At 33.7% G+C, this 13128-nt stretch overlaps 3 protein-coding genes across 3 annotated transcripts; 1 reads left to right on the top strand and 2 right to left on the bottom strand.

Annotated features, from left to right (window-relative positions):
• Window positions 1-1444: 1444 nt before the first annotated feature.
• On the top strand, window positions 1445-5952 carry LOC110673671 (ATP-citrate synthase alpha chain protein 1). The gene is made up of 13 exons (XM_021836811.2): window positions 1445-1877; window positions 2152-2258; window positions 2759-2935; window positions 3042-3203; window positions 3363-3443; window positions 3769-3820; window positions 3932-4046; window positions 4168-4249; window positions 4478-4573; window positions 4680-4781; window positions 5050-5166; window positions 5413-5529; window positions 5651-5952. The coding sequence occupies exons 1-13, from the start codon at window positions 1619-1621 to the stop codon at window positions 5720-5722; spliced, it is 1539 nt and encodes a 512-aa protein (XP_021692503.2). The 5' UTR covers window positions 1445-1618; the 3' UTR covers window positions 5723-5952.
• Window positions 5953-8018: 2066 nt separating this feature from the next.
• LOC110654235 (serine/threonine-protein phosphatase 7 long form homolog) lies at window positions 8019-9578 on the bottom strand. Its single transcript, XM_058149721.1, has 4 exons — window positions 9038-9578; window positions 8859-8946; window positions 8346-8744; window positions 8019-8232 (listed from the first exon to the last, which is right to left on the bottom strand). Exons 1-4 carry the CDS (start codon window positions 9574-9576, stop codon window positions 8035-8037), a joined length of 1224 nt encoding a protein of 407 aa, XP_058005704.1. The 5' UTR covers window positions 9577-9578; the 3' UTR covers window positions 8019-8034.
• Window positions 9579-10860: 1282 nt separating this feature from the next.
• On the bottom strand, window positions 10861-12304 carry LOC131181622 (uncharacterized). The gene is made up of 2 exons (XM_058150479.1): window positions 11707-12304; window positions 10861-11615 (listed from the first exon to the last, which is right to left on the bottom strand). The coding sequence occupies exons 1-2, from the start codon at window positions 12302-12304 to the stop codon at window positions 10861-10863; spliced, it is 1353 nt and encodes a 450-aa protein (XP_058006462.1).
• Between the last annotated feature and the right edge of the window lie 824 nt (window positions 12305-13128).

Below are 13128 nucleotides of genomic sequence, written 5' to 3'. Positions count from 1 at the left end.
TATTTATAATAATTTTTTAATTTATAAATTAAATTTATAAGTTAAAATAAATAAGTCTGAAATCTAACTTTTTATTTTTTTTTATATTTATAAGTTATGTATTTATAAATTAATTTGATTAAGTATTTTATAATATTATTCTCATTTAATTTTTAAAATTTAATTATAAATTATACTATTTAATATTATTTTTAATTATTTTAATAATAAATACTTATAAACTATTTTTTTATTAAATATATTAATTATTTATCCGTTATTTATAAATATTTTCATTAAATATATAACTATTTAAATTTTAAATATTTATAAATTAATTTTCATAAGTTAAACTAATAAGAATAATAAATGACCCTCCATCACTCACTCACTCTTTCACATTTTAATCAGAATTCACAGTATAAAATTTGAACAACTATGTTTTTTGAAAAATAATTATTTTTATAGAACTAAACATGAAGTTATAATTAATTTATAAAATTTAACCTCCAACGTAAAAAGCATTATTAATTAAAAACTGATAAGAGTCCACATAAATCTTTTACATATATTTATATAAAGAGAGAATAAATAGCTTGCTAATTAACGCCTTCTTCTGTTATTATTATATTAATATTTTTCTTTATTTTAACTATTAATATTTACCTTCTAATTAATTACTTTTAGTCAACATAAAATTATTGTATTTCATGCTGGGTATTTTTTTTTTACCACTATTTCTTTTTTAACTACATTTACTTAATATTATCAAAAGAAAATAATTTGATAATTAGTGCCATGTGACATATCAATTAATATACTAATGTCAAATAATAATAATAATTTAGTAATAAATATGATATATTATCATATATCAATATCAATTAATATAATTAATCACATAATTAGAAGAAAATAACTGCCATATAATTATTATTGATATTTAGAGATAAAAGTCAATCATAGTATATGAAAATTTGTATTTGTATAAATTATAAGGATTTTATTACCATTATTACCTTTTTACTAATACAAAATTTAAAAATTCGATATTACATAAAATTGCTTCAATTGATATCTAAAATTTTAAATAATAAAATTATAAAATTAAAAAAAAAAAGTCGCTTGCAAAGCACGGCACTTAGCTTAGTGTTTAGATAAAATAATAATAATAATAATAATAATAATAAAATTTGGGGCATGACACGGGAAGTGATTTAGGTTGATCTTGTTTAAGAAGCACAACTTGCTTGCAAAAATGACAAGTCAATGAATATTGAGAGGGAGAGTTCAACTCTGAAGAGTTTACCAAAGTGTTTTTGTGGAGTGTTAGACTCACCTACCTAGCTTTTGGTTCCATTTGAGATTGAGGTTGAAATCTCATGAAAGAGCTTTTTAAGCAAAATATAATTTTTAAATATTAATAAAAATAGTTTTTTTTTAATTTATTTAACTGTTTTGTAAAGAACTATGCAACTCATGTTCCCATTTTTGGAGTGAAGTGGAGTATTGATGCCGAACCCACGCAAGGTAAACGAATCGATGGTGATAGGCATCACCATAGCAACAAGTAGAAAGTACCAAATCATTTTCCACCAGAAAATTACGAAGAGATCAGCGGTTGAAACGTTGGTCCTGGATGGTAGGTGCCGCATGTGGTTACCAACAAGACATGGTTAATAAGTTCCCGCGAACGAATATCGATTCTGAATTCCAAACCCAACAAACTCATTTTCTTTTATTTTCAGATTTTCTTTTAAAAATTTCAATAAATTATGCTGAATTTCTCACTATAAATAAGCTTTTAGAGCCCCACCAAATACAAGTCTTTGTGCTTCTTGTTGTAGCTCTCAAACTACCTAACCCATTAATCTTCCCACTTTCCTTCTCTGCCAACGGTAATCCCTTCAGCTTCAATGATACGTTTGATTCTGAAATTTCGCATTAAAGTTTTTTTTTTTCATGTATAGCTCTAAAAAATGAAGATGAAAATCTACGTTCATATCAGTTTTTTGTTGTCATTTATTGGTTTCCATTAAATGTAAGACTTCCTTTGTACAGATTGTTGGAATTTGGAAGAAGAGTAGTTGTGGGTTTTGGTTGATTTTGTGATCTGGGAGTGTGCGAACTTGCATTTGATTATTTACGGGTCTTTGTTTTGGTGAAAATCAGGTAAACAAATGGCACGCAAGAAGATCAGAGAGTATGACTCCAAGAGATTGTTGAAGGATCATTTCAAGAGGCTTTCTGGCTATGAATTGCCCATCAAATCCGCACAAGTGAGTGCATTTTCTTGATTCGTGGATCGAGTTAGCTTGATTAATTACGGAAGTTGCGTCTGAGTCTTTAAGTCCAAAGCTGGGTCTATTTTTATTCATTGGAACATGAGAATTGAGATCATGCTAATGTTGAATTCTAAATCAGTGGTTCTGTTCTAGTTGGTTAATAAGATTATATTTGATGGATTTCATCATCTTCTTTAGTAACAACTGGGCATTGGGTGGTATTATGAGGTTAATGGCCCATACTAGATGGCTAACATGACTGAATAGTGAAAAAGTTTGTAGGAATTAAGACTGATGCGTTATTATGACCACATGAACCTAAAAAGCATCTTCTGAATGTTGAAACCTTGAACCCTATTATGTCTTTAACCCTGTTCTAATGTTCTGTGTTGTTTGAATCCCCAAAGCACTAGATTTCTTAAATCAAAATCCCATATTATGTTAGCAATATAATTCCATTTTCATATCATAAATTTGTTTCTGTGATTTGTTAGGTTACAGAATCAACTGATTTCAATGAGCTAGCAGAGAAGGAACCCTGGCTTTTGTCAGGAAAACTGGTTGTGAAGCCTGACATGCTGTTTGGTAAGCGTGGGAAGAGTGGCCTAGTTGCTTTAAATCTAGATTTGGCTGAAGTTGCTGTTTTTGTGAAAGAACGCCTTGGAAAAGAGGTAGTATTTTTTCCCCAAATATTATCTCTTGCTATGGCTAATGAACGATTTGGTTGCCCATACAGCCTTCGATTTTTGGATTAAATTTCATTCTTTTGGTTAATAGGTTGAGATGAGTGGATGTAAAGGACCTATAACAACATTCATTGTTGAACCTTTCATCCCCCACAATGAGGAGTTTTACCTTAATATTGTCTCGGAGCGACTTGGGTGCAGCATAAGCTTTTCAGATTGTGGAGGAATTGAAATTGAAGAGAATTGGGATAAGGTGCTCTTAGATGTGAATTTGTCACAAATTTTCATTGGAAAGGAGTTTTTGTCACTCATAGTTGACAAAGAAGTCTTTCTAATGTTCAATTCTGTCAAACTTCTGTTATATTACCTATTTGCAGCACCATATTTACGAAGGCTTTTGTTCTTTATCCAGGTTAAGACTATATATGTTCCAACAGGGTCATCATTTACATCAGAAACATGCGCTCCACTTGTTGCAACCCTTCCATTGGAGGTAATTTTTGTGAATAAATGATCTGGCTGACTGTTTGTGTTCTTTTGTTCTGGCTTCGCTTTTGTCTTTCGTCAACATCAGTTTAGCATTTAAGTCGTGTTTCGAAGTTTATACCTGGTCAATCTTTTTACTAAAAAAGGAATGGAAGGAGAAAAAAAAAAACTTACTTGTTGATTGACCACTGGATATTTGGAGAGAAAACTAGTGAATTAGGCAGTTGTATGATTCAGTTTGTTAATTTTCAAGTTCATCTTATGTGCACAATTGATTTCAGGCTTTATTATAAACTTGTATTCATTTACGAACAATCCATCATTGGATGCAGATAAAACGAGAAATTGAGGAGTTTATTAAATCAATTTTTGCTCTATTTCAAGGTATAATGATTATTTTTGACAATCCATACCATATTGAAATTCTGAACTTCAGACGTAACATTATTTTGCTGTTAGAATTTTTTATTAACTTCTGAATCTTGTGTGAATCAGATCTTGACTTCACTTTCCTGGAGATGAATCCTTTCACTTTGGTTAATGGAAAGCCTTATCCCTTGGATATGAGAGGCGAGCTGGATGACACTGCTGCTTTCAAGAATTTCAAGAAGTATATTTCATTCTTTTGTTCGATAGTTTTCTCCTTTGCATGCTGTTTCGAATATTTTTAATACTAACAATTTTATGCATCTGATTTATTAAATGAATGCCGCACTTCTTTATTTATCTAGGTGGGGCAACATTGGATTTCCACTGCCATTTGGTAGAGTTATGAGCTCCACAGAGAGCTTTATTCATGGACTAGATGAAAAGGTATTTTAGATGTTTATAGATGCCTAGGAACCATACTTGAAAATCTCTTTCCTATCTAATTTTATGCCTTTACTTTTTTTTATCTCTAATTTCTCATGAATCCTTAGTAATCTTGAAGTGGAAAAGCTAGGATATTTGCTAGAATCTCGATAATGTTCTACAAAGAATTTTTTGAATCATGTTTGAAAATAAAGTTTGCCTCTTTAAATGCTCTTAATTTTCTTGCAGACAAGTGCATCTTTGAAATTCACAGTCCTGAATCCAAAGGGGCGAATTTGGACTATGGTGGCTGGAGGAGGTGCAAGTGTCATCTATGCAGATACAGTATGGTTCTCTTTGTTTGGATATAGGATTTCCATGAAAATGACTCTTTTCCTTTGTTTCCTCCATTGGCACTGGCCTTTTATGTGATAAAAACTATGCTTATCAGGTTGGAGATCTTGGTTATGCTTCTGAGCTTGGGAATTATGCAGAATATAGTGGAGCCCCCAATGAAGAGGAAGTATTGCAGTATGCCAGAGTTGTAATTGATGTAAGGACTCACTCTCCATATTAACATCGTGTCACAGTTTGATGTTAGCAAGTGAAATGTCATTTTGGTACATAACTGCCCACTACTGTTAAAGCTTTTGGAAAATATAATTTACCTGAAAAATGCCCCAGGATGGTTCCAGTATATACATAAGGTTTTCAAATCCAGAAGAAAACCTTGGGAGGACATTTTCATATTCTCATAAACTCTCAGATATGGATTATATATTTAAGCCTGACTACACAACTGATATAACGTTTCCCTACAGTGTGCAACTTCTGATCCTGATGGCCGTAAGAGAGCCCTTGTAATTGGAGGAGGGATTGCTAACTTCACTGATGTAGCTGCTACATTTAATGGCATAATTCGAGCCTTGAAGGAAAAGGTTTGCATACACTAATTAGGCTCTTCTTTTTATTCTTTTAACCCTGAATGTAATAGCAGAGCTAAGGTAATATGAAGTTAATCCTACTTCTACTGAAAGTCCCTTGTCATAACTAAGATCCAAAACCCTCTACTGTGACGTGCCAAACCTTTAAGAAAACTGACTGTTTCAAATTTAATCTCAATCTGAATGTTTTCCTTTGCTTTCACCAATGCTAATCAGGATATTGGTATTTTGATCTTTTAGGAATCTAAGCTTAAAGCAGCAAGGATGCACATGTATGTGAGGAGAGGAGGTCCTAATTACCAGAAAGGCCTTGCAAAAATGAGGTCACTTGGAGAAGAAATTGGACTTCCAATACAGGTACCAATCTCCTGTCCTGTTCCTCAGTTGTATTTAACTAACTGCAATGTGCCATGCTTAACAAAACCACTTCGCCACACGTAATTGTCCCAATGAAAATTGTGTCTTCTTTCTCTTTTAGGTTTACGGGCCTGAAGCAACAATGACTAGTATATGCAAGCAGGCGATTGAGTGCATCTCCGCGGCTGCATAAGTATCCAACTCCTGATATCCATCTGGGTTCTCTTCTTTCTTTTCTCATGTCAAATTTCTGAGTATCATTTAGAACTTCAGTAACATTTTCTTAGTACCAGAAACACCAGGAAGTAATGTTGTTGATGGAGCATAAGAAAGGGAGTGATGCCAAATTCAAATTGTAATCTCTAGTATAATGTTTTACTATTTCCATATAATAAAGAAAAGAGCTGCTTGCATTGCATTGAATTTGCCATTTCTCTTAGTTTATGCATCTGTCTCCCGAGCTTTTGGAGAGTAGTATGCTTTTGTGTCAAGGCCAAAACTTTTTCCAAAATTAAAGAAAAGGCTATAAACTATTGGCTATGGCCCTGAGAAAATGGCTTAAGAAAAACACAAGTAGCTAACCAGAAACTAGTAATATGGAAAATGGGAAATTGACCGTACAAGGGTGAATTGGAAACTAAAATTACTAAAAATGGGTGTGATGTGTAAAATTTACCAGAAAGGGGTGAGGAAAAGTTAGAGCGTTAAAAACGCTATTATTAATAGCGTTTTAATGTCCAAAACGCTATTAAAAATAGCGTTTCAAAACAAAATAGTATTTTAGTATAAAAACGCGACTAATAATAACATTTTAGTATTCAAAACGCTAGCCACACCAGCGTTTCTACCAAAATGCCACTGAGAATAGCGTTTTGCCATAATTTTCTACCAAAACACTACTGTAAGTAGCAAATTTTACAAAGCATTTCTGCCAAAAAAAAAAAATTTTTTTTAAATATTAAAGTGTGAAAACGCTACTATGAGTAGCGAATTTCTACCAAAAAAAAATTTTTTTTTAAAATATTAAAGTGTGAAAACGCTACTATGAGTAGCGATTTTCACAAAGCATTTTTGCCAAAAAAATTTTTTTTTTAAATATAATAGTTTTATAAATTTAAAATATTAAAGTGTAAAATTGTAATTGTATTAAATTAACAAAAAATATGTAGTATAATTTTTATTAAAGTGTAAATAATTATTTTTATATATTTAAGGAAATTAAATGTTAAATGTAAAAGGGTATTGTGTAATTTCAAATTACTATAAATTTTATGTGAAAAAAATAAAAAAATATATACTATAATTTTTTTAAAAAATATGTTAGTTTTATAAAATAACAATATTATTTGAACTAAATTTTTTGAATAAAAATTTAAATTGTAATTATTAAAAGAATAATTAATTTTATAGATTTAAATAAATTAAATGTTGTACAATTGAATGGAAAGTATTTAGCATCATACTCATATAAAAATTTGCAATAATTAATACAAGTTAAAAAAATTAAAATTGAAATTTATAATAAATTAAGTAAAATTGTTGCTTTAATATTAAATTTTATTCTTATTATAATTAGAATAATTTATTTTGTTGATAGCAATTAATAAATTTAAATTTTAAAAGAAATGAAATTATTATTTATTATGTGTTGGCATGTATAACAATATAAAATTTAAATACTGTAATTGATTTTCAGTTAGTGCCAAATTAAGTTATTAAAAATTTGTAGGAAATTTAATTGTGCAAAAAATATAAAAATTGTCACTAACATATTGTAGCAATTGACTTAAAGCAAGAAATAACTTGAGAGAAGTTTTCATAATTAATATATAAAATGATAACAAATATTTAAATCAGTCATGTGCCACAACCAGGTCTTCGTATATGTCGTCTCGGTCGAAGAACTCGATGTTCTCCCCCTTCTTGATGTTCTGCTGGATGACCTTGTGCATCTTTGGGTTGGCTAGCTTGCCCTTGATGTTGTCCCGATGATTCCCCCCCTGCAGTATAATGCACAGCACTTTGTTCATGGTATCCAAATAGACCCGCAGCAGATGGAATATGGCCTAAGGCACCAGAATGATATGGTGCAAAGTATTGTTCTGACCCATATCCACTAAATTGACCTGATGTATACTGTGATGGCCCAATGCTTGATGGTCTGCCAAATGGAGCAAATAAGCCGCCGAATGGTGTTTGCGGCTGTTGACTCTCAGTAAAGTCGAATGTGCTTCTGTTTTGCATTTGAGTTTGATATGACATCCATGGTGCTGATGGGCCAGGCATTGATGGGGTAGCCATCCAACCAGTGTAATGAGCAGGGTCAGATAGTGCAGGAGCCGAGGGAATAGGATCAGAATGATCAGGCGCTGATGTGATGCAGTAAGGGTGGAATGCGACAGGTGGGGGCAAAGCATCATCGGGAGGAGAGGCTGGACGCACTGGATGTTGACGACTTCGAGCAGGACGTGATCGGCGTCGTGCTGCTTTTTATGAGGGCTCAGGCTAGTTGATGGGTTGGTCCTCTTCTAATTCATCATTAAAGGTTGTTGCTTGAGGTGCGGATTGAGGAGGTGGCATTTGGCAAAGCCGACTTTCTTCCTCTAGAGCAATCATCATTTTTCTTAATGTACGTTTAACTTCAGCCACATTTTCTGTTGATGGGTTCTGTAATTTTAGCAAACAATCCTCAATTGCATCCTCCTGTAAAAATATGAAGTCCATGTATTATGTTACAGTTTGTGTTAAACACTGTAATTAAAAATTATTAATACTAAGTATTTAATAATGAAAAAATATGTATTGTAAATGATTACCACACAACCAATGGCAGCTCCACTTATTGAGATCCAACGTCTTGCAACTCGACGATACCACTCCATATATTCAGAATGATGGTGGAGTGGTTGTGCCATTTCTTGCCCTTGAACAATGTAATGTTCTCGCCTATTCCAACGATTAATGTACGTCGCATGGTGGTGCGCCCAATTACTCTCACTAAATCGGAGAGTAATCTCATGTAACTCATCTGTTTGCATCGGTCGTCGTGGAATAGGTTGGGCCAAACCAAACTGCCTCATCACTCTATCAGGCTGGTGCCATTCAATAATATGGAAGCAAATTAATGGCACCACTGCCTTCCATATGGGACGACCCTGTATGCACATGTCGGGCAGCTCATCCAACAATTCCTCATTATATGGTTCCCATGTAATCTGCAAGTGAAAATGAGCAAAACATGAAGTACTAAATTTGCAAAACATAAAGTGATTAATATAGGAAAAAAATATAACACTATTTTAAGTCAGATTTTGCGAATTTTGATTTACATCTTCAGGTCGCATTCGATCAAGATTGTATCGAATTTGTTGTAGTACATGGGTTGTAACTTCAGTGATTTGTCGAGCTCTACTCCACCTGTTAGTTGATAAGAAAATTTAAAATATAATGCAATAAAAATCAATTTTTTGATTGTTTAATGGAAAAAAATATAAATTTAGTTACATACCTAGCACCTAGGGGTGCATCATGAGGTGCCGATGGATCTCTTATTGATGGAGAGATTATTTTAAATCTCTCCCAAGCCCAGATTTGCAATATGAACAGGGGTCCTGAAATCTCCTTTGCTTCAGTAACTGCAACACGACAAAGCTCACGATAAAGGAAGGCTAAGCAAGCTCCACCCCAACTGTATGTCGCAGCTTGCCTCAAGTCTTCTAATAGGGGTAGGAACATCAAGTTCACACGTGAGTTTGTCTTGTCGGGAAATATCGAACCGATGAGTCGTAATATGAATGCTCTTGCATGCCATAACACTGTTAAATCATCAGCTTCATGTGGAATAGCTCCAAACTCATCAGTTAGCCATGATAATTTTAATGTATGTCCTCGAATCATTTCTGGAGGTGGTCTAGCTCCCAACAAGAGCTCACAAACTTCTGGCCATTCGGCTCGTGACATTCCAGTTACTGCAGAACCATGTATTGGCAATCCGGTGATAATGCCAACATCTTGAAGACTGATTGTGCACTCCCCAATTGGCATCATAAATGTATGAATTTCTGGTCGCCATCGCTCTACAAAGGCACTAATAAGGTGCCAGTCAAGGGGAAAAAATCCTAATCTAGCAATTCCAATAAATCCAGAATCGTGGAGATGAGGAATAATTCGGTCATCAATGTCAGCATGCAATATGTTCCCCTGCCTTCTACACGTAAGCACCTCATGCTCCATTGTACCAGTCCAAATCCCTTCAGAACGGTGTTGTGACTGGAGTCGTAGAAGCTCTGGATCAATTGGACCTGGCACAATGTAATCTCTTCTTGTTTGTTGATTAGCCATACCTATTCATTATATTAAATATACATTTTCATTTTGTATTTGTGACAGGTAAAACAATACACATATTTTCCTTATACAGTAAATAAAACATGAATGGTAACAAAAATATTTAATACACGTATAAAATGGTATAAATAAAAATTTCTCATTCAATGCATTAATTAATAAGTCTACATTACATAGTCAATGCAAAGATAAAAGTACATCATTGTTTACTACATCAACATTGTTTACTACATCAACTAATTAGGTCAGTCTGACTATTTGATTTACAGGACATGATCTAATTAGCTCGTCATAAATATCTTTCTCCAATGTGTAGTCGATTTTAGGTAAACAGGGCTTTACCAGAGTATGTTTCTTCCTATCACGCATTTTTATACCACTCGCCCGACACATTGTCCTTGTAGCGACCCAATTAGCATATTCTTTGACAAATCCTTTAAGAAGTAGTAAATATGATGGGGTACGGTTAGCTTCTAATTTTCGCCATACACTGTCAAGTATGCCTTTATCCTGGACACAACTAAAAGCTGACTTTAAAGCCAAATATCTAGGTTTATCTGTTAATAGCTCTCCTTCCCATATGATTTGTTGAATTAGCCCATTCACCCTTATCATATGCTTAACAATGCAGAGTAGGTAATCTCCTGTAGTTGATGGTGTTACTTCCATAGGTAGATTAATCAAATTCCTAATTAAACCATGTACTCTTGCCCGCTGTTGTTGACTGACAATTCTTTTCGGAGTGCGCATTATACGAGCCATTATTTTATCTAAGTCATAAACAAAAGAGAGCATAAATAAATATATACGAAATAAATCATAATGCAGTAATTATATTAAATAATGCAATAATTTAAGATAAAATTGAAAAGTACGTAACCTAACAACAGGGGGGTAATAATACACATAAAATGAAAACATAATAATGAAAACTATGTCCAACAATTTATGATAATAATACAAAGTATTTGAAAATAGTGTCCTTCAATGGATTTTAGACGGATCCCCTCTCTTTTGAATCACCATCCAATCCATTTCATTCATCTTCCTTAAAGAAGTTGGTCTTCCTTTAGACCTTTTCCGATTTGGGTCAGATACAAGGATTGGATCATTATCTGTTGGCCAATCATCATGATGTCCAAGTGCATGAAACTGCCACTCATAGCACTTAAGCGTTCGTTCCAATGTATAATAATTTGAAACGTATTGCTCATAATTAATTGACATTGATTGGCATGCTGCTATGACATGAGAACATGGAATACGTATCTCTTGAAACTTCTCGCATGTGCATGTCCTCTCATAAAGTTTGACGATGTGGTTGTCCCCAGTTCTATCTTTCCAAACTTCAAATTCACCACAATCGCGATTAAATAATCGAACATTAAGTGAGTTTGCTTCATTCAAATTTTCATTCATAATTTGACGACATGCCGGTGTTAAGTTGAAGCCCAACTGCAATTGTTCGCGGAAGGTCGTGCGGCGTGTGTCAAAATATTGGACACATTGAAAAAATATTTTCTCTACCATTGTAGTTATTGGTAGTGCACGAATCCCCTTAAGCATTCCATTAACTGACTCAACGGTATTGGTTGTCATGGAGCCATACCTTTTTCCTCCATCATGAGAATGTGTCCATTTCTCCAATGGTATATTTCTGGCCCATTCAAATGTATCTGGATGCTCGCTCTTGATTGTGTCCATGGCATCATAAAATTTCTTTTTCTGAATTTGGTGAGCTGTTAAAAAAAAATTAACATTTTTTGTATTATATAACATTGAAAATGCAATTAATGCTTGCAAAAATAATATTCTTTGGCAAAAACTAACCTGCCTTTCGGAGAGCTTCTTTCATGTCAGGATTTTTAAACTTCGTGTTATAATTGCTCAGTACATGTCTTAAGCAGTATCGATGATGTCCATTAGGAGGCTGCCACCAATCTTGCTGCATTGCTTTTTTAATGGCAATATGTCTGTCTGATATAACACAAATATCAGATTGATCAGTCACAAACACCCGTAAACAAGACATGAACCAATCCCAGTTCCTTGTATTTTCACAATCAACTATTGCCCATGCAATAGGAAAAATATGTTTATTGCCGTCCAGTCCCGTAGCACAAAATAAACACCCTTTGTAGTTTCCATATAAAAATGTGGAGTCTATAAAAATAACTAGCCGACAGTGCTTGAAACCTTCAATTGTTTGTTTGAATGCCCAAAATATCCTATCGAAAACCCGATTCTCAGGTTTTAATTTATTATTAACAAACAGAGGGTCATCTTCAATCAAGAACGAAGAATCGGGGTTGTGTTTGCACAACGCAAGCATGAATTGACGCAATCTTGTAAAAGATTCCTCCCAACCACCAAATATCTTAACAACTGCATCGTGTCTAGCCTTCCACATCTTCCGATAACTCGGCATATATCCAACCTTATCTTTGATTTACGCATTGTAACGCAGATATCTTCACATTTGGCTGTTCTCGTACAATTGCTAGGATGAAATCAGATAAAAATTTGCTATCCAATTGCCTATGATCTTGTGAGATTGATGGATTAACACATGTATGGGGTCCGTTATATCGAGTAATTTTCCATATATCAGATCCTTCCCGACGAGACGCACGCATTCTCCACTTACAATTGTTGTTTCTATATTTGCACCTTATAGCATATGTTTTGCTCTTTGTCTCATCATAAGAAAAGTCATGGTGCCTAAGTAAATGATATTCTTTGGCAGCTCTTTCGACAGCCTCTCTAGACGGAAATGTCATTCTAACTTCAAACTCATTCGATGGATCCCACATTGAACTATATTGCGGTTTTGACCATGGATCAACTGTTAGCAATGAAAAATCTAATTCACAGTAAGGTGGAGGATGGACAATAGGCATTATTGGGTTTGCAACATGAGTGTTATAGTATGAAGGCAAGTTGACTACTACCTCATTATCATGCTCAACATCCTGATTGAAGTCTGCCTCATCACTATCAATCCATTGTTCATCAGAATCCTCTTCATCGACACCATTATTGGGGCAATAATGACTATCAGAAAAGTATGATTCATTTGATTCGTACACCCATCGACGTTCACAAATATCTTCAGATTCATTGATAACCCCCAAAACTTTATCCTCAAACGTACTACTATCAAGTTCAGACGATTGATAGCGAACAACTACCTCATCAGTAGTACCAACATTTGATGGTCCCGCTTCATCAACAACATTTCTAGATGCATCC

The sequence above is a fragment of the Hevea brasiliensis genome, chromosome 7 (genome assembly GCF_030052815.1).
Source record: "Hevea brasiliensis isolate MT/VB/25A 57/8 chromosome 7, ASM3005281v1, whole genome shotgun sequence".
Lineage (NCBI taxonomy): Eukaryota > Viridiplantae > Streptophyta > Magnoliopsida > Malpighiales > Euphorbiaceae > Hevea > Hevea brasiliensis.
The sequence above is the reverse complement of the archived record's forward strand: the minus strand, read 5'-3'. Positions and strand labels throughout refer to the sequence as shown.

Coding starts and splice junctions, on each gene's coding strand:
- LOC110654235 (XM_058149721.1), bottom strand. CDS start 9,576: ATGATGCCAATTGGGGAGTGCACAATCAGTCTTCAAGATGTTGGCATT. Junction 8,947..9,037: donor GATGCACCCCTAGGTGCTAG/GTATGTAACTAA, acceptor ATCAACTAACAG/GTGGAGTAGAGCTCGACAAA. Junction 8,745..8,858: donor ATCGAATGCGACCTGAAGAT/GTAAATCAAAAT, acceptor TTTCACTTGCAG/ATTACATGGGAACCATATAA.
- LOC131181622 (XM_058150479.1), bottom strand. CDS start 12,304: ATGCCGAGTTATCGGAAGATGTGGAAGGCTAGACACGATGCAGTTGTT. Junction 11,616..11,706: donor AGAAGCTCTCCGAAAGGCAG/GTTAGTTTTTGC, acceptor TTTTTTTAACAG/CTCACCAAATTCAGAAAAAG.
- LOC110673671 (XM_021836811.2), top strand. CDS start 1,619: ATGGTAGGTGCCGCATGTGGTTACCAACAAGACATGGTTAATAAGTTC. Junction 2,259..2,758: donor TGCCCATCAAATCCGCACAA/GTGAGTGCATTT, acceptor GTGATTTGTTAG/GTTACAGAATCAACTGATTT. Junction 3,444..3,768: donor TTGCAACCCTTCCATTGGAG/GTAATTTTTGTG, acceptor CATTGGATGCAG/ATAAAACGAGAAATTGAGGA.